The following is a 23,231-nucleotide window of genomic DNA, read 5'->3' on the forward strand; positions in this document are numbered from 1 at the left end:
CAGTTCCACACACATGCACTCGCTCACTCACTTCCATCATCAACAGACAACAAAATTTCCAGATGTTTTTACAAGGACGTATTTATCCTTTTAATGTCCTTCAGCAAGTCATCTCTGGGTTGAGACCTAGTGCAATCGAATTTTTATGTCATAAACCTACTTTCCTCCAAATTTCGTGAAAATCGTTGGAGCCGTTTTCGAGATCTGGTCACATACAGATATATAAACATATAAACAGAAATTGCTCATTTAATAGTATAGGATAACAAACTCACATCACAATATTATTGAAATATAAATGATAAATTTCTATCCTAAATCAAAATTTGCTTATAAAATTCGATTTAGAACTATATGTTAGCTACAAAAATTTTTTAAAAGCTGAAATGAGTTGTTCAGATACAGCTGTCATAATAGGAACAAAGGATATTCATCTAAAAATCAAGAACTCTCAAAAAACAACAATAAATCAATGAGTAGAAAAATTGATTCCAAGTTATCATCAAGAATATTGAAAATTCTAGTTTTTGTAGATGCAACAAAAAACTGTGATGAGTAAGACAAGACTTTCCAAGTTTAAAAAAATGCTCAACTCGTTGTGAAAGTTGCACATTAGTCTACAATCCTAGGTTAAGCAGTTTTCAAATGGAAAGGTCAGTAACGGAGTTTCTAGTTTATTGGTTTATCAAGTGAACAACTAGATGCTAGAAAATTACTTAAAATGGAAGAAACAAGAAGCAGGTAGAATGCTTCCTCTATTTTCTCACCTAAATCCAAGCTGATTACACAATGCGCATTATTTTACGAGTCAAACCTGTTACCATGCAGTGCAGGTCACCTTACATTCTCAAAACTTGGGAAGGCTATTGAAAAACTGGAGAATTTGAAAGTTTTGTAAGGAACAGTTTTGGACTGTAAGCTTGTTGTTTCTTTCCCAATCATACATAGTTGAAAATGATATTTTATCTATCAACTAGCTGGCCCGGCGAACTTCGTACCGCCAAATAGTTTTATGCATCTCATGACAAACTTTAGCTGGATGCACACCTGAGGAGGCGCGATGCGGCATTTTATTTATATAGATTATTTCCCAACTACAAAATAAATAATTCACTGAAAATCAATTTATACTGAACACCGAAGACAGCACAATTATTCGAAACAAAGCAATGTCTTTAGAGCATGTAAGTCTTTAACCTGAGGCCACACTGCTGGATGGTTACACACACAACAGTCATTTTGTTTACAGTAGAGTCGGGGCGTTTAGAATAAAATACATGGGCGGTTATGGAGCAGCACATACTCTTGTCTACTATCTACCGACAGCTGTTGTATGACGCAATGATTATAACAGCTGATTTTTTTTCGGTGTGTGGCCAGCTCACAAATCTTCTCCCATAAGGATTACATGTAAACTTTGAAGGACCGTAGGAAAGAGTCCTGAAGTAGGATTATAAATTTGATAGGCCATAATAAACCTGGTCCTGAACATAACGAACACAACTAAAAATAAATCATCAAATTCGGTGCACACATAAAAAAGTTATTGAATGTCAAAATTTGAGGCTCGATTTTTATTTATATAGATGTATAAATAAATAAAATAAAAATAAATTAACATTTACCGGGAAAAGACTATCTACAGTATTGGCAGAGACGAACGAATATCCTTTATTATTTTTATATTTCTTTGGACTCAAAATTGTGTGTAAATTAAGTAATCATTTTTACATAACCTCTAGACTGTGTATTCTAAATAAAAAACAGTTTTGGGTGAATGCCTGTTGTTTTTACCTGGATTGTATTTGTATATGAATGAATTATTGAAAGTATTATTTCCTCTCTGTTATTAGTATTCAGTAGATTGCTCCCATTTTATCCATCAGTCCACCACCCTTAATTTATATATTTCTTGCCCAATTACTGATTAATGTATCCAACAATCCAATATTTACATACGAGATACTCCATTCTCTCCACTTCCTCCTCTTGTAAGCAAAATTATATTATAGAAAAGTCATTGTAAATGTTTCATACGGTTCTTCAACATGTTCTCCATGTTCTAAACTATCAAGTGCACTGAAGGAGAGAGGCCACTTGAGGCCAACATTTTTCATTATAGTGGTTATTCCAGAACAAGTAACACTAGGTACTATCTATCTCATGGGGATATTTTCGACAACTCTATCAAGTAAAATAATATAAGTAATATAGTGTAATATAATATAATTGTAATGTGTTGGATTATATTGGTCGTGTCTTGGAAATTGGGTATCTTCCTTGTCCCTTTGCTTCAAATGTTTATTCTAGGTCATGAAACGTTTCAATGACCAGTCGAAAGAAGAAATAAAAATAATATTCCCGAAAACTATTGGAGTAGCAGATAACTTGCATGCTAAAAGGCGCCAAATACTGTTCATCATAGCTAATGTGTTTGGCTATTAACAGATAACAAATTAAAGGATGACGACTTGTTTTTCAGTGTCCATACTTTGTTTTTATTTTCGTTGTTTATGAAACAAAAAGACAAACAAAACATCTGAATCATAGGAAGGCACTATGACAGTATGCATCATATTTAAAGTAGCTAGACAAACCAGCTCTCCACTTGAAGAAAGGTCATTTCTTTTTCACAGTAACACAATACCTTATCTCAGATGAAATATTACCTTCTGATATTCTGTAGCATGAAATGTGCATTGAACCAAATCACAAAGAAGCTTTATTTTCTTTTGTCGAAGGCGTGACGTATGGTGCGAATTATTACAAGTGAACAACGTACTTGGCGACACCAATAATTACCAATTCAATAGATTAAAATTATAAGTAGCAAGGTAATATCAATTTAATATTAAGAAATTTATCAAAGGATTGTATTAAATTTCAAAATGACAGTAATTTTTAAGGAGAGAGCAATATATTTAAATCACTTCAAAGGTGCAGTAATTTGAGAATAATTAACTAAAAAAAATATAAAATGAAGATATGAGCCTAAGTTAATTGAATATTATAGTGAAGTTAAATTTTTTGCAGAAAACAAACGCAAATTTTGGAGTTATACTATTAGTTTCATTTTTATTTATTTAGGCTATACTTTTTTCAAGTAGCTTACAAGATTTTTTTTAATAATCAAACCAATTATTTATAAAAAGCTAGGTACACATTAGAGCCAGGAAATGCTCAGTTTTATAACATTAATACAAGTTTTAATGAGCAATTCATTCATATGAAGAAATAATGAATTATTCAATAGAGAATCATTTAGATGCAAGTGAAGACTCTTCCGTGGCCATTCGAAAACAATTGAAGGTGAAAAATAAAAATGCCTGATTGGTATATTTTATATTCAATACGATGAGTCGACATCCAAGAATATATAAAAGTGAAGATTCATGAATGGATGCTTGCCAACTAGATTCTCAGCTTGAATTAGCACCAGTTTTAATTTTTTCCAGAATAAAAAATGTACAATTAAATCTACCTACCTACATTAGTTAAATTATTTTTTTACTTTTTGCAAAAATGAAATATGTTTTATGCAAATATATCCTCATGGGACATAGCATGAAGAAACCTATTCTGAACATATGGGGTGCTTGGATAAATAAATTAGGTAGAAAATTACTTCAATTCACTACAATACCTCAGGAAAAGAATTATTGAGACATGAGATGAGTATAAATTATAGAAAAAAAATTACTATTACTCAGTTAACATTTTTTATGTGAGGTACAGAAATTATAGAAAAAATAAAATTACATTGAATCATTAATTATGTTAATAATTATTTAAATTAATAAAATAATATAAATTATTGAAATTTTGAGAAATTCTATTTTTGCACCCTACCTACACTTATTCAACTTAAAGGACTGGGGTGTTTAAAATCTAAGCAGAAATCCCATAGTCAACAACTGTTAGTATGATTGATTGATTATTTGCCTTTATTAGGGCGGAGTTAGGACTCCAGGTCCTCTCTGCCACACAACCAAATGGCTGAGTCAAATAAATTAATAATAATATTCCATCTTGGCTTTTATTGGTGGGGGAGTCTCTGACAGAAGTTCCAACTTGCCTAAATATTATTAGATATAATTTAACCCATTTGATAACACGGGAATGACATGTTTAAAAATGTATGCTCTTATCCAGGTTTGAACACGGGACATTTAGGTTGATATGCAATCACCAGTCATTCCGTCAAAAGAGCTGACATTTTGAACACTATAAACGCTAACAAGAAATTTGTCAGAAAAGAGAGAATTACTCTAATTAGAGTCAAATTCAAGTTTAAAATCAGCATTATGGAAGCTTTCTGTAATCAATGTTAACAAGTTAAACTCCCTAACCTTAACAAAAGACCAGAAACTAATCATTTACTCTTCGAGAAACATTGAATTTATTGAGTTAGTTTTGATTAAAAGTATAAAAATTGGAATGCAAAGAATAAATTTATAAAAAAAATTAAAATCAATACTGTACTATAATGACAGGTTGAAACATGATAAACATCTGTATCTCAAAGTACAAAATATTAGGTTATCTTTCTTTTGCACTGCCTAACTTTTAAATCATACTGCATCATTGACGTAAACGAATAAAATTTGAAGTATGTTTTCAATAAATTAGAATAAACTAAAATCAATTTTTGAAATAAATATCATAAAATATATAAAGGTCCAATACTCACCACCAAGAGAATCATCAATCAGAGACTTCGGCGTAGTTGTCATGTTATCACAATCATAAACTACAAACCACAAAATCACTCTAAACTCCTCGCGATGTACTGTTTGAATGTCAACACTTACAACTTCGAAATATGATTACAAATTGATGTCAACTACAAAACTCAACTCAACACATTGACAATGAAAATGACGCTTCAGACAGAGCTTGCATTGTTATGAAAATAGTCAGTGTTCATTGGTCGAGAGAGTATGACATCACATGACATCAAATTTAAGAGCCAATAGCCTGTGAGGATCTGGCTAGGCAGTCAAAAGCTGTTTACATCGAACATGCCAAACGTCACATAGACTCTAATTTTGTTTGATTCATAATAAAAATGTACTGTATATGTCCAGAAAATACTGAAATATTATTTGAATAGACATTATTGTGTTGTATTTTGTATACAACTTTTTAATTTGTTTGTTTACATCTGTTTAGTAGTTCACTTGGTTAAATATCTTTTCGCGGCATGAGCAATCGTTCCATGTCGATGCTGCCACCTGTGAATGATTTTATGAACTTCAGCTTAATTCAAAAAATACCGCGAAATTTACTATCACTGTGATGCTATATTTTTTAAGCGATTTAAGTTTGGAATATTATTATCAATTATATACGCATACGCATACCGTACTTTTGACTCCAATAAAGTAAGAATTTATAATAAATTTTCATTGATAAATATTCCAGAGTTTTAAGAATTAATGTTTAATATTCATTGATCTACATTGAAATACATGCACAGAAGTATAACTTTTGTAGGTAAATACTGGATACTGAAGTACGGTAGCACATCATTAATCAATTTTTCAAAATGCAGTACCGTATGCAGTACTTTTTTCATTTTTTTTGCAGCCCAACTGTAGTTCAGCTTATATTATGTACTTTTATAACACCTAATATTTGAGTTTATGTTCAGTTTCTGGGTCCGCCTCTAAAAAAACTCATTTCGATTCATAAACCTGATAAAAGGGAGTACCCACTAGATTTGAAAGGAAAATTGAATCATTTTCCTCCTTTCCTTGGAAGAATGAATAAAAGTTAACTTTAGTCAATCCCTCAAGAATTGACAAATTTTTCAAAGTGTCTATGTATTCAGATTTCAATGTTTCTGTCAAATTTTCTTCATATCTTGTTCCAGAATATTTACTTTCAAATTTTGATTGGATTATTTTTCTGAAAGTCTCCAATTGTTTAGCAGATGCTTCAAATTCGTTGTGTTTTTCAATTTGATAAATTTGCTGATTTTCTTCTAATCTATGACACAGATCGTCATCATTTTTTCCAAAGTTTTTATTCATATTTTGCTTCATTTTTAGGTTGTCATTTCCATTATCATTCTGTCTATTATTATTTATCAAATATTGTTGGTAACTATTATCACAAAAATTCTGTTTTTCACTGAATAATAATTTATATTTCTCTGACGAATGCATCTCACCTGTTAGGTTATTGTAAAACAAATCATTATCACTTTTAATGACGACATTTTTAACAGAGCTACAAAACTTAAAATGTTCAACAGGATCATCAATATCTCCATCTATCATGTTTGGGGTTATTCTGGATATATCATTACTGTCTACTTCTGGGACTATTATATTTCTTGCAACATTTTCTACTTGTTTCTTGTCATGGGCATGATCAGCAGTCAGCTCCATGTGCCTATGATTCAAAATCGTGTAGCTTACACTTTTTCGATACTTTGAACAATTGCTGTTCAATTCTTCTCCAAAATCATACTCATCGAACGACTGAAATGATTCATTATCTGTGGAGAATTCATTTCTGTCTCTATTTTCCTTCTCGTTCTCTGTTTCTGTTTCTTTGTTACCATCTTCATTTTCGCTCACCACATTAGAAGTATTTCTATAAAACACTTGATTGAAGAAGACGACACTCATATTTCTGATCTGATTCCACCAACTTTGACTTTGTTTGACATCTAAATAACTCCCATGTACACAAACATCTTTCTTCCTTGTATGAATCAAGATGCAAGCATCATGGCTGTTGCTTCTGTCGTGACAGTTGGAATATTCGGAGGCATGAATTCTAAGTAGTGATGGATTGCTTCTACTTCTTTGAATACTATACTTTCTTGGTTGTTTTGTAATATTTTTCAAAGAATCTTCATGATCCTCACAAACGTTTGTAAAACTATCTTCTACTGTTTTAAATGTCTCATCAACATTCCTGTTATTATTGTAAACTTGTCTAGTAACATTTCTACATACTCTTGTGAAATTCATTTTGTCATCAGTTTTCCTGTCGTCTCTATTATGACAAACCTTCTGAATCTTGGATTTGATTGAATTTTTGTCACCTACCCCAAGTAGTTTATTTGAATGTGATTGATTATTTGAACTCAATTTTTTTATTGTGTCTTCCAATTTATCAATTTTTGTTGACAGATCAGTTAGTTGTGCAGTAATGAATGTGGGTGGTGGGACTCTCATTCCAGTTCTTCTAAAATCTGTAAAAATCATGCTTTTGATTAATTTGGCCAAGTTTTGGATTATATTCTAGTTGGTCTTTACAATAGATGTGATATTTCTCTGATTTAAGTATAATAATATCATATTTAGTTCATTTTTACTTTTAATGTGTAAAAATCACATGCTTTTGATTAATTTGGCCAAGTTTTGGATTATATTCTAGTTGGTCTTTACAATAGATGTGACATTTCTCTGATTTAAGTATAATAATATCATGTGTAGTTCTTTTCACTTCTATTGGAATCAGTTTGTCATTGATGTGTTGTGTCAAATTCTAAAATTTATTACTCTCACAGCCCATATTGTATTGTTTTTACTAATGAAATAAAAATAATTGAAACCAGGGAAACACACATCCCTGGCCTTTCCACTAGGGATGAGAAGTATGATATATTCCAGCACATAAATTATGCTTGCCTCAATAATTTCTGTGCACATGGCCATGAGTCATGTTCTATAAGGGAGAAAATATAATTGACCGAGCGAAGATTCCAAGATTCAAGTCGACGGTTCGGCATTTCTCTTAATGTTTGAATGTTTAAATGTTCATATGTTGCGCATTTACGGCGAAAAGCGGTAATATATTTTCATGAAATTTGACAGGTATGTTCCTTTTTAAATTGCGCGTCGACGTATATACAAGGTTTTTTGGAAATTTTGCATTTCAAGGATAATATAGAAGGAAATAGGAGCCTCCTTCATACGCCAATATTAGAGTAAAAATCAGATGCAAAGAACTTATAACAGCTCGTCTGACGCCTAGATGTCTTCTGGTTTTCTCGCGCTAAATTCCGGAAAGCGTTATATGATAATTTAATCTTGTGTAAGCATGATCTGATCAAATAAATAGTTGGTGTATCAGTGTGGAAGTGCTTATGGTTTGGGACGTCGTTATAACTGCGCGAGGTCTACTGTTCACAGAACTACTAGTGAGTATCGAGTAAGTCACGTACAACAACTCAGAAGAACTGGAAGTGACCAACAAAGAATAAGATCGGCAAATAAAAGCTTTTATGCATGCAATAAACTGCTTAGTTCAAGACTCCACTCACATACATCAAAACTAAGACTATACAAAACCGAAACCATTAAACCAGTACTACTATATGTTTCAGAAACATGGAAACTGAATAAAAAAGAAGAAAAAAAGACCATTGTTTTTGAAAACAAGATTCTTCGAAATTTTTTTGGCCCAATACTAGAGAACGGAGTTTGGAGAATCAAGCACAACTATTAAATACGCCAATTATTCAATGAAGCAGCCATAGTGGGTGACATTGAAAGCAGAAGGTTACGGTGGACGGGACACATTCTGAGGAGAGAAGAAAGCGCTCTGAGAAACAGTGTACTGAGGAATAATCCTATAGGAAGGAGACCAGCTGGAAGGCCAAAAACTAGATGGTGGGACCAGGTCCGGAAAGATATGAGGAGGATGGGCCTAAAAGAGGAGGACGCGGGTGACCGAAATTTCTGGAGAGGCTTAGTTGATGAGGCTAAGTACCGACTGGGGTACGAGTGGCCACCCCAGTAAGTAAGTATAAGTATTGAGTAAGTTTATTCAAATCTCTACTTATTACAGCAAGGAAAACATTTTATGAAACTTAGATGTTGAATAGCCACTAATGACTAGGGATGTCAATCCCGGGACTGATTTCCAATTCCGGTATTTCGGGATTATCCGGGACTGATCCCGGGATTGGCAAAATCAGATTCATACAATTTTAACCAATTGTTCCTCCTCAATTACATGTTCAGTAACAGTGAGTTGAGATAAAAAAGGGTTCATTATAGAGGGAGAGGATATTATTGAAATGGAAAAATACTTGGGAAAAATATTTAAATTAAACAATCTATTTCTATAAATGTTTTCAAGATTAGGAGTAACTTTTTTCAAAAGCTGAACCACTACAAAATGAAATTTCGTAGAGCCAACTATATTTACTCCAACTAGATATTCTACTTATGATAGAGGAAGAGAAGAGGAATAATTAGACAGAGAGTGAATAGATGGTGCTTATTTATTTCTGATTTCTGAAGTCTTTTCAAAGTTCTGAGTGCATTTCAGGGGGATTGACATCAGCACCATTGCAAATATTGTGCCGTCTAGACCAGTGAGTATAGAATGTTGCATTCTAGAATGTTACATTCTATACTCAATGGTCTAGACTGGTAATTGTGGTGCTGTATAAACAGTAGAGGCATAATTAAACAACCATTCTGCAAATAATGCGAACCGATAATGCTGATTCTATTTAGACAATACAAAGTACAGTATATTATGTATAATTATGCAACTGTAGGTTGTGCCTGTAGAATAAATTAGACAAACACTTAGAACAATAAATTAGTCATGCAAAGCTCATACTCATCAAATGAATTCTATATTGAATTGTTTTTGGAAAAATTCTATTCACAATTTCAAGTTGTCTAATCCCGAAAATCCCGGGATTGTTGAGTATCAAAAATGGACCGGGATTCGGGATACCGGGATTGACATCCCTACTAATGACACAATCATTCAAGCTGACACTATCATTGAGAATATATTGTAAATTGTTTTCATAATATAGGCTTCCGTTCTCCAATATTTTTACAATCAAAGAGACCATCATAGACTTAAACTAATGAAAATGAAAACGTCCACTTACTTGATGATGGAAAACATTTATGAGAATATTTATTCTCATCCTTCTCTACGTGGTACATTTTTCTTTGACGTTCCCTCTTTTTCTCAGTTTGCATTTTCTTTACATTCAGCTCTTTCTCATTGGCACTCACCTCCATTTCTTTTTCACCCCTCATATATCTTTTAAGATGCTGTATTCTTTTGCCATCAGGTTTATTTTCAATCAAAGTATTTTCCTGTTTATTCTTCATAATATATTCTGTATCCTCTGTCTTATACTTATCCCCTTTTTTCTCAGTTTGGATTTTCTTTACATTCAGTTCATCCCTGTTGGCTCTCAACTCCAGTTCTTTTCTACTCCTCCTATTCCTTTTGACGAGAGACTGTATTTTCTTGTTATCAGGCTCATTTTCAACCAAAGAGTTTTCTTGTTTATTCTTCACAATATGTTCTGAATCCTTTGCCTTATACTTATCCTTTTTCCATGGCCATATAAAACGTAACAGATTGGTGGGTTCTATTTCAATACTGTATATTTCTCTGTGAAAAATGGTTTTTGGTTTCTTTTCAAATGTATTACGTTTGTTAGATGTTGGTTTAAGGATCGTCACTGTCTTTATTGGATCTGAAATACATCAGTGAAAGTTTTTTAATGAAAATAGTATTGCAAATTGGAGTATCTGATAGTATTGAAACAAATATTCAAGTTATTAAAATTTAATTTAGACCCCCTCTAACATCATATAACGGCCACATCTTCACACTTTGACAACTCATATGAATCTTAATATAGAGCAATATAAAAATAAAATTAATATATTAACCTTCTTCTAAAAATTATCTTCAAATGGTATCAATAATTTGAAGGGTGCCTTAAAAAATATACTATTTTCATTTTATCTTTATTACTAGAAAGAAGTAGCCCTTGCTATTTGAGTTATCACATAATATCATAGAGAAACGATAGCATTTAGTAGATATCCCTTGGTATAGGGCGTTTATGTCGCACGTTTTACTGTTATCCCAAGCCGAAAGTTCACATAGTTCTTTCCCATGCAGCTGTGTGATGCTGGTAGTCTCTCAAATTGTGCTGTTCATACACTATCACCCCAACAAATAGTAAAAATTGACAGTAATCGGCTTGAGATACGGTAACAGTAAAAGTTGCGACATAAATTCCCTATACCATGGGATATCTACTTACGCTATTGTTTCTCTATGATAATACCTACACAGATTGGACTGTAAATTTGTTACAGTACAGTATTATACCGTATAGGATAGGAATATTCTCCATTATTGGTACAATAATGTACCAATTGGATTGTATTTATATATGAATAAATAAATATGAATAGTGTCAATATCATGTTCAATAATATTTTTCTCTCATTGTTAGCATATAGGCTACGAATACATTGCAAATAACATGGAGAAGGGCACACTACTCCAATTTTATAATAAATATGATAATTTACATATTATTTTTGAAATGTACAGTGAATCAATATTCGTATCTAAACAAAAAATATTTAGGTAATAAAAACTAGATATTATTGTGAATTATAAACACTTCATTCACAAATGAGGGTATTTTTTCAATTGAGAATTATCTATCAGTAATTTATTGGATTATCCATTTGTACCAACTATCATCATAGCAAATTACCTTTTCGAGCATTCATCCTTTGTATTCTCTCTTCTTCCAAAACATCACCTCTCTTTCTGTACAAATTCCTCCACCGATCCTTTCCAAATAGACAATCCCAAAACGTGATAACATGATTGTAATCAATATTTTTATTGTTTTCTGCAGGGTTACACGTGTCTTTGGGGTGATATTTTTTGGTTGTCATTTTATGGTGTTATTTACTTTTCGAAATGGTTGTGTTTGTAATTTGTCTGGAAATCCAAATAAATAGAGTTCATTCATTGTTAACAACAGAAGCATTTCAATTTTCCCTATGGGCTCAATTAAAGTTCTATTTGTGAGCAAGATTTTTAGTCTGTTTCCAACGATCAGTCCTTTTCCATAAATATTATTCTGTTCTCCAGGATTGTGTATGGAACTATTGATCCTTTCTGATGTTCCAGGATATATTAAAACATTGAGAATAAAGAGATTTGTCATTTGATAGGGTTATTTTTAACTACGGTACCTAATAAATAAATATTGTATTGGTCATAAATATTTCAGAATGCATGAACCTTGTCAGAAGCATGAAAACAAGAAAATTACTATACAGCTAATTTTTATGTTCAAGTTTTACTTACTTATAAGATAATAGAAACTAGCGGTTTATATATGATATTTTACAACTTACCTAGTTTGTCAATGATAAATATACATCATGTAAAAATGTATCATTTGTTACAATATTTTAGATATTTACATTTTTAAAAGATTTAATTTGTATTCAATTTATTTTATTGTATGTAGTATCAAGATTAAATTGTGAAAAGTCAATTTCGAAACATTGTGTGATGTTGTAGGTTGTTTTGTTGTATTTATTTTGTGTAAACTGGTACCTACATAATTATTTGTATGTGCTCCTTTTGGATATTCTGTGGAGAGTATTGTACGTATCACATGTTCTCCATGATGATACTTCCATCACTTTTAGGCTATAGGTAATAATCATTAGCATACCACAACAAGTTTAGAGGTTGCATAAAAGCCCAATAAAATTTAATCATTATTAGAATATGCAAGATTAAGAAGTTTTTTCAGAAGAAGGCTTATCTGATTGTTTCTTATGGAATTTAATCACGGTTCAAATCTAACAGGCTTTTGTGCAACCGAGGCATAGTGAGGTCCACGTTATAACAATAATAATCCTTGTCTATCATTTTTGTCAAAGCAGACAGCACTATCGGGATTTTTTTTTCGGCTACCCACTCCTTTATAGTTGTAAAATTTCATGGGGTGGTTGAAGCCTGCCTCCCAGCCGGAGCGCAAAGCGCGGAGTCTGCTTTTCACTTCTGTACAGTTGTAAAAGGCGATTGGGTTGTCAAAGCCAGCCTCTCAGTAGCCATAGAGCAAAGCACAGAGGCTGCAATCCACCTCTGTGCATTTGTAAAAGGCGATTGGGCGGCCGAACCGAGGCATAGTGAGGTCCACGTTATAATAGCACTGGCAGTTTTTTTAGTGTTGCTACATCCTTGTCTATCATTTGTTGAAGCAGATAGCGCTATCGGGCTTCTCTTTTCGGCTTCCCACTCCTTTATAGTTGTACAATTCTATCGGGTGGTTGAAGCCTGCCTCCCAGCCGGAGCGCAAAGCGCGGAGTCTGCTTTTCACCTCTGTACAGTTGTAAAAGGCGATTGGGTTGTCAAAGTCAGCCTCTCAGTAGCCATAGAGCAAAGCACAGAGGCTGCAATCCACCTCTGTGCATTTGTAAAAGGCGATTGGGCGGCCGAAACCCGCCTCCCAGCCAGAGCGCGAAGCGCGGAGGCTGTCATTTCACCTTGTGAAGTTGTAACAGACGATTGGGCGGACAAAGGCTTCCTCCCAGCCGGAGCGCGGAGGCTGCTAACCTACCCCACCGTTGGTGCAGAGGGTGAAGCCCCCTACGTATATATAGTTCCAGCTTAAAATTCATTGATGTAGTAGACTATGTAAAATTTTTGCAACAGTCTAAAACCAGTACATGCGGTATATTCTTCGAGAAACTGATTCTGTCTACTTCTTAAACGAGCAAATCAAACTATCATCTTCAGTGACTCCCAGACAAAGCTCACTGAGAAAATCTCTTTTAGGAATATACAAGTATATTAGAGAGCCGAATATTTTGATAATATCTATCATTTCCAAAAAAAAACAGATATTCTATTTTTATATTTTATGGAATTCAAGATTGTTTCACTCTTTATTCTCTTTTTTATCCAATGTAAATTTATCATTTTTGGCTTGCATCACTGACTGACAGCAGTACGCCCTGACACTTCCCCCTTCCATTCTGTCTGTGATACACTCATCTCTGATGACTCAATTTCAGACAATGATTGAACTTCGGATTTTCCTAGAAAGTTAACATTATTTGTCATATTTGTGGTAAAATTTAGTGACTGGCAATTTCATTTTGTATCATTTGAGTCGATATTCATTCCTATAAACGTAGTTGTTGTTGCAAATAGGATAATACAGGTATGTTTTTGATCCAACTTTCTCTGGATTTGTTTAGATTAGCCTATCATGTCTACTGATTTATTGTGTTTAATAGACGTTAAAACGGTGACTGAATACTCTATAAATTATCACTTGGCTTTATATTGATTTTAATGCAATGCAAATCAAACATTAATGATTAAATAGACTAATGATTACTCATCTCAAACATTATCCTCCAAGTCGAAATAGGCTAGCTGTGTAACTGTACCGTACTACATTGATTTTATCAATTGAAATTGGTTATTCTCATGCCTTCCTTTTTTCTTGTTTGTACAAAACAGTCTCAAATTAATCAGATCCTTACAAGACCCATCATAATTGACTTTAAATATTCACAAAAAAGTATTTCTAATAAGCTTAATTTTATACAATATTGAAAATTTAATTTTGATTAATTTTAAGATCTTAAATACATTTGTATAGATGTGCTTCATATTTGAACATTCTCCTCTAAGCTTACTCATTGATTCAATATTACATTGTATAAATGAGAGATGAAAAATGGAAAACTGAAAGTTGTAATAGTTGTCAATAATAATGAATACTTAGTACATCTTTTATAAGAATCTTAATTCATTTGCAGAAATGTTTTGTACTCTAATGTCAGTTTCAATTTATGGATTTTAGTTCAAGTATTAAGTCTTGGGCAATATTTTTTGGTAGATGAAATTAGTCAGATTTTTTATCTTCAAAGTGAGAGATGATATAGACAAACTTTACAAATAACTAACCTAACTTTTTATTTATACCATAAATAACTTGGTGCTATTTAACTCAACGTGAGTTGATTAAATTAATGCTTTTTTCAATATTAATGTGGATTGTTTAAATTTTATCATCATAGCCCAATAACAGTATTATTAGAGTTCTATTTTATTAATAATAGCAAATCAACCAGCTAGTAAAGATGATCTCATTTTATTGTAATTTTTTTCAGGTTCAATAAAATATTCAAACATGACTGACCACTTTGCTCCCATCACCTTGAAATGGGATCCAAAAAATTTGGAAATTCGAACAATGTCTGTCGAGAAGACATTGGAACCTCTGGTGATACAGGTAATTGAATCAAAACTTAATTTGTACTATTACTTACTCAGATGTGACTAGAAGTATATTCTCATTTTAATATATTCAGTAATTTCCATCCATGATCAGCACTTGCTGGATAGATTACGTCATAAATATAAAACTCAATAACAAAAACTAAGATCAAGATGGGAGGTCAGTCATACATCTCAAAAAAACATTGTATTGCCTCTTCATCCAGGGAGTGCCAGGCTCACACGCCTCTCCCGAAGTGCCCTCTCAAAGATTTCCTCCTTCTGTGCACGGAAATACACCGGCATCCTGTTGTAAATCTTGAAGTGCACGGACAGTGAAGCTACTAGGTACGCGATCGTGTCAGTTTAGCATGAGCCACAAATTTATATCATTCCTCCTCCTTTGTGACTGTGCACATGCCCTCTTCGTTGAAATGTTTGTTGTCCTCTTCTCAACAGTAACAGCCAACTAAACAGATATTGAGTATATTTTGTCTCAATCTTCAGTCTCCTAAATCTGTGCTTGGACCGACTCTTTTCAATTTATTTATAAACGACCTGCCAAATAATTGACTGAGCGAAGTGAGGTCTAAGATTCAAGTCGACGGTTTGGCATTTCTCTCAATGTTTAAATTTTTATATGTTGCGCATTTACGGCGAAACGCGTTAATAGATTTTCATGAAATTTGATAGGTATGTTCCTTTCTTAATTGCGCGTCGACGTATATACAAGATTTTTGGAAATTTTGCATTTCAAGGTTAATATCAAAGGAAAAAGGAGCCTCCTACATACGCAAATTTTAGAGTAAAAATCAGACTATAGAATTATTCATCATAAATCAGCTGACAAGTGATTACACAGATTTGTGGAGAAGCCAGTCTATTGCTGTATTTCCATTAGGTCTATAGTTTCAATCAGGTAATTGTGGATGAGAATACTGCGTGAGGTCTACTGTTCACAGAACTACTAGTGTAGATGGCAAGCTCATTTTATATGCCGACGATACAACTGTTCTGGTTACTGGTAAGGATGATCTCATTTTATTGTAATTTTTTTTCAGGTTCAATAAAATATTCAAACATGACTGACCACTTTGCTCCCATCACCTTGAAATGGGATCCAAAAAATTTGGAAATTCGAACAATGTCTGTCGAGAAGACATTGGAACCTCTGGTGATACAGGTAATTGAATCAAAACTTAATTTGTACTATTACTTACTCAGATGTGACTAGAAGTATATTCTCATTTTAATATATTCAGTAATTTCCATCCATGATCAGCACTTGCTGGATAGATTACGTCATAAATATAAAACTCAATAACAAAAACTAAGATCAAGATGGGAGGTCAGTCATAGATCTCAAAAAAAAAAACATTGTATTGCCTCTTCATCCAGGGAGTGCCAGGCTCTCATGCCTCTCCCGAAGTGCCCTCACAAAGATTTCCTCCTTCTGTTCACGGAAATACACCGGCATCCTGTTGTAAATCTTGAAGTGCACGGACAGTGAAGCTACTAGGTGCGCGATCGTGTCAGTGTAGCATGAGACACAATTTGATATCATGCGCATGCCCTCTTCGCTGAAATGTTTGTTGTCCTCTTCTCAACATTAACAGCCAACTAAACATATACTGACTATATTTTGTCTCAATCTTCAGTCTCCTAAAGATTGGTGCACAGTTTTCCCGTCGATGAGACGTGGTGATGATCCGGAGAACCTTCTTTTGTAGGAGCAGGATCTTTCTGCAGCCGCCTGCATGACCCCAAAGTCATGATTGATGTGGCTGTGGAAGAAGCCATGGTATGCTGTAACCAGGTACTCCAAAGAAACATGACCTCTCAGCTTGCGCATCAAATATGTGACTCTTGACAGTCTATTGCAGATTATGTCGACATGTTGCTCCCATGTCAATGTGGCAGCCATCATGAATCACACTACAATCCCCGAAAATTAGTGGATTCCGTCTTAGAGTGGAGAGTAGATTTTGTGTCATCTCTTTCAATGCAAGTCTGTTCACCCGGAACCAATCAGTGGCAACCTCCAACAGTTGGTCAGACCTGTGTATTGCCACATAAAAATCCCCTTCCCTGGCAACTAGGATTGTGTCATCTGCAAATAGCAGAGCATTTCCATCCAGCCCGAGATCGCTGATGATGATTAGGAGGGGTCCCAGGACAAAACCCTGAGGCACGCCACAGCATACTAATGTATTAATAAAATATAAAATGGAAACAATGATGTTTTTTATTCCAGTAAAGTGGTAGCCCTGTTTAGCAAATTGATATATATATATATATATATATATATATATATATATATATAATATATATATATATATATATATGTATGTATATATATATTTTTTTTGATTCATTGTATAATCAATGAAAAGCTTGGTATCAAATGATAGTATCAATAAATAGTTTAAATTTCCGTTACTCTTTCACCTTCATTCTATCAACACATTTTTTATGAAATTTCAATAATTTTAATAATTTAAGATCTCACAAATTTATAAATGACGGGTTTTTGTTGAACATGGGTTGAATCTCCAACAAACTATAGTGAGGTCCACGTTATAATGGCAGTGGAGAAAGATAGGAGAAAAACGTTGCCGATCCTCTGTCTTGTCAATTCCTTCTATAGATAGACGGTAGATGATACATGTTTATTGATCTAGCCTACTATTAATGGTTCATTCTCGTTTAAAATAATCTCTTTAAAAATAAATAAATAAATTACTATAACTACTATATTTTATTAAGCAAGTAATTATATTTTCCAATAATTTCATAATGAATTTTTATAACTAAGATTAAATTTTTTTGTTAATTATTGTCAAAAGATCGTACATTGTTAAAAGACGACCTGGCGACAGAACAAAACGAGAAAGAGATAGCGCTATCCGCTTTGTTGAATGATAGACAAGGATAGCAATACCATTGCTAATCAAACACCTTCATTATAACGTGGACCTCACCATAGCTTTAGTATACCCTCAATATTTCCAAACAGGACACTTATATAACGCAATATTTTTCCATGAAGCTTCAGTTTATCATCCTCTAAAATCTATAGTCAATTCGTGAATTTATTATTGATTTCAAGAGAAGTGTCACCCCACTCGATTGAATCTTGCTAGCTCAATGAGGAATAATTTTCACCCAATTCGCACCTTGAATAATATATTCAACAGGCTTCAACTGTACATTCGTGAATTGGATGAAAAATCTCATTGCTATGAGTAAAATTACTCAAGTAAGAAGAGATAACAAGCTTCATCTGTCTCTTTTGACTTGCCATCTAGATAGTTATGTAAATATTATGAACTTTAGTGTTTTCTTAAAATTATAGATGACGAAATCTATCCAGTACAAAGACTGGTAATGGATCAAAAATTAGTTTAATTTAATATCTTTGGTTTATCTCTGCTTACAATTTACGTATTCTGAATTTACAATACTATATTCTAGTTTATGTTTGTCACGTTTACTACACAATTTCATTGCCTTTTGAATTTGGACTAGTTATTTCCAATTAGCATTTATTAAGGATCGGTTTCCGAGCTCGGGATTTGGCTAAATTCTAGACTTTGAACAGCTGGAGTCAGAAAATTGGCTTTCCGAAACGGGGCGTAGTCGTAGTCATTGTCATAGTCACGTTTGGATTAAATTTCGAAAAAATGGAAAGCTGAACACAAAATAAAATAAAGAGAAAATAGTGTAAAGTTCCAGCTATTTTGATTTATTTTGGAATGTTTAATATCGTGAAGGAAAAACGTTTCCAATTATAGAAAAGAGAAAATAAAAACTGTGATAAAACTGCGACTACGCCCCGTTTTGGAAAGTCAGTTTTCTGACTCCAGCTGTTTAAAGTCTAGAACTTAGCTAAATCCCGAGCTCGGAAATCGGCCCTTAGTTCTTCTACAACTACAAGTAATTACAAGTTTCCGACCTATACTATTCACTTTTTACTTTCCTTGCCCTATTATCATAGGTAAGGAAAGTATTGCTATCCGAAAAAAATTAAGGTACCCCAATTTCTAAATTTCTATACGTTTCAAGGTCCCCTGAGTCCAAAAAAGTGGCTTTTGGGTATTGGTCTGTGTGTGTGTGTGTGTGTGTGTGTGTGTGTGTGTGTGTGTGTGTGTGTGTGTGTGTGTGTGTGTGTGTGTGTGTGTGTATGAGTGTATGTGCGTCTGTGTACACGATATCTCATCTCCCAATCAACGGAATGACTTGAAATTTGGAACTTAAGGTCCTTTCACTATAAGGATCCGACACGAACAATTTCGATCTAATGCAATTCAAGATGGCGGCTTAAATTGCGAAAATGTTGTCAAAAACAGGGTTTTTCGCGATTTTCTCGAAAACGGCTCCAAAGATTTTGATCAAATTCATACCCAAAATAGTCATCGATAAGCTCTATCAACTGTCACAAGTCCCATATCTGTAAAAATTTCAGGAGCTCCGCCTCATCTATGCAAAATTTGATTTCAGATTCCCAATTATCAGTCTTCAGATACAATTTAAACTAAAAAATTTAAGTGGAAAAGATTCAGCATGAAAATCTCTACAATTTATGTTCAGTAACATTTTTACCTAAAATTGAAAATAAGCTCGAAATGCAAGAAAATAAAATTATTCAATTGTAAACTGTTGGCAACTGTTGATTCTATTAAATCATTCACTATGAAGAGAAAGCAGACTTCGTGTCTGCAGCGCTATTGTCTTGTCACCAGCCGTCTCAGATCTTAGAAGTTGTGTGAGTGCGCCACACCAGATTTGTATTTATTAAACCAGCCGTCTCAGATCTTAGAATAGTAGATTTGATATGCCCGGGAACACTAGCGTCAGTTAATCAATTTTCATAACGGCAAGGAAAGTTGTGTGAGTGCGCCACACCAGAATTTTATTTATTATACTCCTATATATTATTTTAAGTAGTCAGGAAGTCACTGCAAATTATTCAACTTTGTTGTCATTTGTCACCTTGCAGTCATGGACTAAATCAATAAAATTAGTTCTACTCCTTTTTCCTGATGTATGACAAATTCGATGTCACAGTGTTCAGTTACAAATTCAAAATGATGGCATGGAGAATAACGGTCTTTTCTATTTGAACTAAAATACTGGACCAGTTAGTTGTGTATAAGTCATGCCATAGCCTCAGTTTCAGTGAACTTTCTCAGTGTGTCATGCAGGTTGATATAATTATTTTATCTAATCGTGTTTGGTGTGGTTCAAACATTCCTAGTTTTGATATACCTACTAATTTGTCACAAACAACTATAGCTTTATAGTATACTCTATAACATAGCTCTAACTATATAATAAGAAAGAGTAGGGTTGTGTTTGTTCGTGTGTTCGTTTGTTCGTTTGTTCGCATCAAAACATGTCAACTTGTGGATTGCATACCGGAAAAACGGGAATGATTTAGATCTCCAAATTTTGCACATAGATTCTAAAAATATCAATCTCGTAACATAATAATACTGACTAAATCACACAGCAGTTTTCCCATCCGCACACTGAAGATATTAATAGACTACCCCAGTGTTTTTTCGTGAATTGGAAGAAAAATAATTTAGGAAAGTACTCCTAGATATTGTGCTTAGCCTCCAACTCTACTATAATAATAAATATAATTTTTCTTGGGCCACTCCCGTGTTTCGGATGGACACGTTATAAGTCGTCGGTCCCGGCTGCCTTAAAAGCAGTCGTTAGGTCATGTCAGAGGCCCTGAAATTGATCAGTTGCGACCTGAAAACTCTGACACCCGACCTGAGCCAGCCAGGTCACACGATATTATTATTATTACTCTATTCATTGTGGGTGATTAGGATATCACAAGTTTTATTTATTCACATTATTTATTTATTTATTCACATTGTGTACAAATAATACCTAACATGAGGAAAGGCACAACAGGCTCATGCCCAAAACTGTCCCATTTCCAATATACTATACTGTCCAAATCAAAATGTTGGTTATGTCACTTTCACTTTACAAAATACAATTTTCGCTCTTCAATACTCAGATAAACGAGTAAATTTTGAAATAGGTACTATTAGAGTCTAAAATAAAAAATCTAGAACAGTATCTTAGTAATTATTCAAAAAGTCTAAATTTATAGCATACTCTATAACATAGCTCTATAACAAACAACTGAATGTTTTTATCCACCTATTTGGCATGCCATCTTGATTAAGTTTAATTAGTGTGGACTTATGTGTTTTTTGAGTTTTTAATTATTCACTGACGAAATCTATCCAGCACAAGCTGGTCATGGATTGGTGGAGAATTGAATATGGGCATGTTTGAATAACCACAGTAATGTTTTATAATTCACTTTTTATAATGTTGTTCAACCGTTTAATTTTTTAGGTGACCACCCTTGTAAATACAAAGGGTCCTTCAAAAAAGAAAAAAGGTAGATCCAAAAGAGCTCACGTGCTAGTGGCAGCTGTTGAGAAGGCCACAGAGAATTTCATCGAGAAAGGCGAAATTATTGCCTATGAAAACCCGGATATCAAACAGGAAATGCTTTCTGCCGTTGAGGAAGTGCGAAAAACTGGTAATGACAATTTATAAAAAATTATCAAAATAACTGTATAAACAAACCACACTTTCTATCAGATTTTCTTTTTGAAGTCTTCTCAGCAATCTTGTACAAAATAAAATTCATACTAATAAAAATATTGAACTTTATATTGGTACTTATTGATATTTTTCGTACATCGCACATTCATACATCAATTTTTCAAATGTCATTAGTTGAACTTGATTGTATGCCACACTTAATTGAAATTTAGCAGTCGTAGGCACGGTTGCACAAAAGACTTAGATATTAATCGTGGTTAAATGCCACGAGAACCAATCAAAGAAGATTTCTTTTCGGTGAAGCCATTTGATTACGATTAATATTTAACATACTTTTGTGCAACCGGGGCATATAGCCTAATTACAAAACAAATGGAAAAAATTCAATGGTGATAGAAATACAATATATTAATTAGTGATCAATCGGAGCTTCAAGGTATCTCTTACTTGAATAGAGTTTACAAAATGAATAGATAAATGCTTTATTCTACCAATAAAAATAAATTACATTACAATTGCATTTAAAAGCACAAACGTATTTCACAAATTTATTTATTAATTTTTTTCATTGACAATCACAAATCATAATTATAATATATAATATGATTGGGAGAAGACTACAGGCATAGCCCAAAACTGTCTTCTCCCAAATTTTTACAAATAAAAGTTTCAAGAAAGAATGAGGTTATAATTTCACTCTTCACTTCAAAAAGTCCAATTTCCACTTAAAAACTAATGACTAAACTAAAAATTTTTAATTTTGTATATTTAAAAACTAATTGAAAACAAAACTATTCCACTCAAATCTCTACAAATTGGAAATTTTCGAGCAATTTTGCAAAATGTTGAGCCAGAAAAGAAACACAATTTCACTATTAGCACAGCTAGTTTCAAATTAGTTTATATTCGTTATATTTATATTCGTTATATCCTTATTTGGAATTATTCATATACTGTATAAAATATATATCTGAAAAATGTATTATATGCCGTACCTACTGTATAAAATGAAAATTACGGGCTACTGTGTATTTTCTATTAGAATTCACAGATCTTGGATTTTAATATTTCAGGTGAAGCAATGAGCACAGCAGCTAGAGAATTTGCAGATGACCCGTGTTCATCTATAAAGCGAGCGAATATGGTGAGATCGGCCCGGAATTTGCTGTCGGCTGTCACCAGGCTGTTGATTTTGGCCGACATGGTCGATGTTCATCTTCTATTGAAGTCTCTCAGAGTGGTAAGTAAACAATCAATGACTTTCATGGATAAAAATGTTTCCAAAATTGCATTTAGAAACATTGGAAATGATGATATCGTAGCGTCAAGCGGGGTGGCTGGTCAAATTTAAACCTAATCCTATTTTATTTTGTTTCAGGGCAGTATTGTAATTAAAATCACATTAATTAAAATTAATTAAAGTATTGCAATTAAAATCTATAAAAGTGATCAGTTGGTGTAGGTGTAGGACTTATATATTATGATTTCTATAATTTTAGTTCTAGAATCCTGATTGTCAAAACGCACTCGATGTTGTGCGGACTTTCAAAGCCCAC

At 33.2% G+C, this 23,231-nt stretch overlaps 3 protein-coding genes across 11 annotated transcripts in view; 1 reads left to right on the top strand and 2 right to left on the bottom strand.

The window, feature by feature from the left end:
• Positions 1-4,908, bottom strand: part of LOC111056325 (BCL2/adenovirus E1B 19 kDa protein-interacting protein 3) — a 79,871-nt gene extending 74,963 nt beyond the window's left edge. Inside the window, exons 1-2 of one of the 2 annotated variants that reach the window (XM_039426535.1) lie at positions 4,691-4,898; positions 2,670-2,672 (exon numbers count right to left, since the gene is read on the bottom strand). In XM_039426535.1, coding sequence (XP_039282469.1) covers positions 2,670-2,672; positions 4,691-4,733 — 46 coding nt within the window. In that variant the 5' untranslated portion in view covers positions 4,734-4,898. Of the gene's footprint in view, positions 1-2,669; positions 2,673-4,690 lie in introns of both variants that reach the window. The other variant, XM_039426536.1, reaches the window with a different exon arrangement.
• A 711-nt stretch (positions 4,909-5,619) lies between these two features.
• On the bottom strand, positions 5,620-12,432 carry LOC111064592 (MATH and LRR domain-containing protein PFE0570w-like). Its single transcript, XM_022352341.2, has 4 exons — positions 12,183-12,432; positions 11,528-11,760; positions 9,881-10,483; positions 5,620-7,210 (listed from the first exon to the last, which is right to left on the bottom strand). The coding sequence occupies exons 2-4, from the start codon at positions 11,712-11,714 to the stop codon at positions 5,679-5,681; spliced, it is 2,322 nt and encodes a 773-aa protein (XP_022208033.2). The 5' UTR covers positions 11,715-11,760; positions 12,183-12,432; the 3' UTR covers positions 5,620-5,678.
• Positions 12,433-13,801: 1,369 nt separating this feature from the next.
• The window catches only part of LOC111064593 (catenin alpha), a 73,923-nt gene continuing 64,493 nt past the window's right edge, over positions 13,802-23,231 (top strand). For 4 of the 8 annotated variants that reach the window (XM_039426540.1, XM_039426542.1, XM_039426544.1 and 1 more), the window contains exons 1-4: positions 13,802-14,005; positions 14,967-15,088; positions 21,460-21,649; positions 22,749-22,915. In XM_039426540.1, coding sequence (XP_039282474.1) covers positions 14,987-15,088; positions 21,460-21,649; positions 22,749-22,915 — 459 coding nt within the window. In that variant the 5' untranslated portion in view covers positions 13,802-14,005; positions 14,967-14,986. Of the gene's footprint in view, positions 14,006-14,966; positions 15,089-16,133; positions 16,256-21,459; positions 21,650-22,748; positions 22,916-23,231 lie in introns of those variants that run through there. The other 4 variants (XM_039426541.1, XM_039426543.1, XM_039426545.1 and 1 more) reach the window with 1 other exon arrangement.

This window comes from Nilaparvata lugens, chromosome 4 (assembly GCF_014356525.2).
Source record: "Nilaparvata lugens isolate BPH chromosome 4, ASM1435652v1, whole genome shotgun sequence".
Lineage (NCBI taxonomy): Eukaryota > Metazoa > Arthropoda > Insecta > Hemiptera > Delphacidae > Nilaparvata > Nilaparvata lugens.

What these genes read in the sequence shown, in the direction of transcription:
- LOC111064592 (XM_022352341.2), bottom strand. Translation starts at nt 11,714, where the DNA reads ATGACAACCAAAAAATATCACCCCAAAGACACGTGTAACCCTGCAGAA. An exon ending in AAGGATGAATGCTCGAAAAG is followed by an intron (nt 10,484 to 11,527) that starts GTAATTTGCTAT and finishes GATGTATTTCAG; the next exon opens with ATCCAATAAAGACAGTGACG. An exon ending in TAAATGTTTTCCATCATCAA is followed by an intron (nt 7,211 to 9,880) that starts GTAAGTGGACGT and finishes TGATTTTTACAG; the next exon opens with ATTTTAGAAGAACTGGAATG.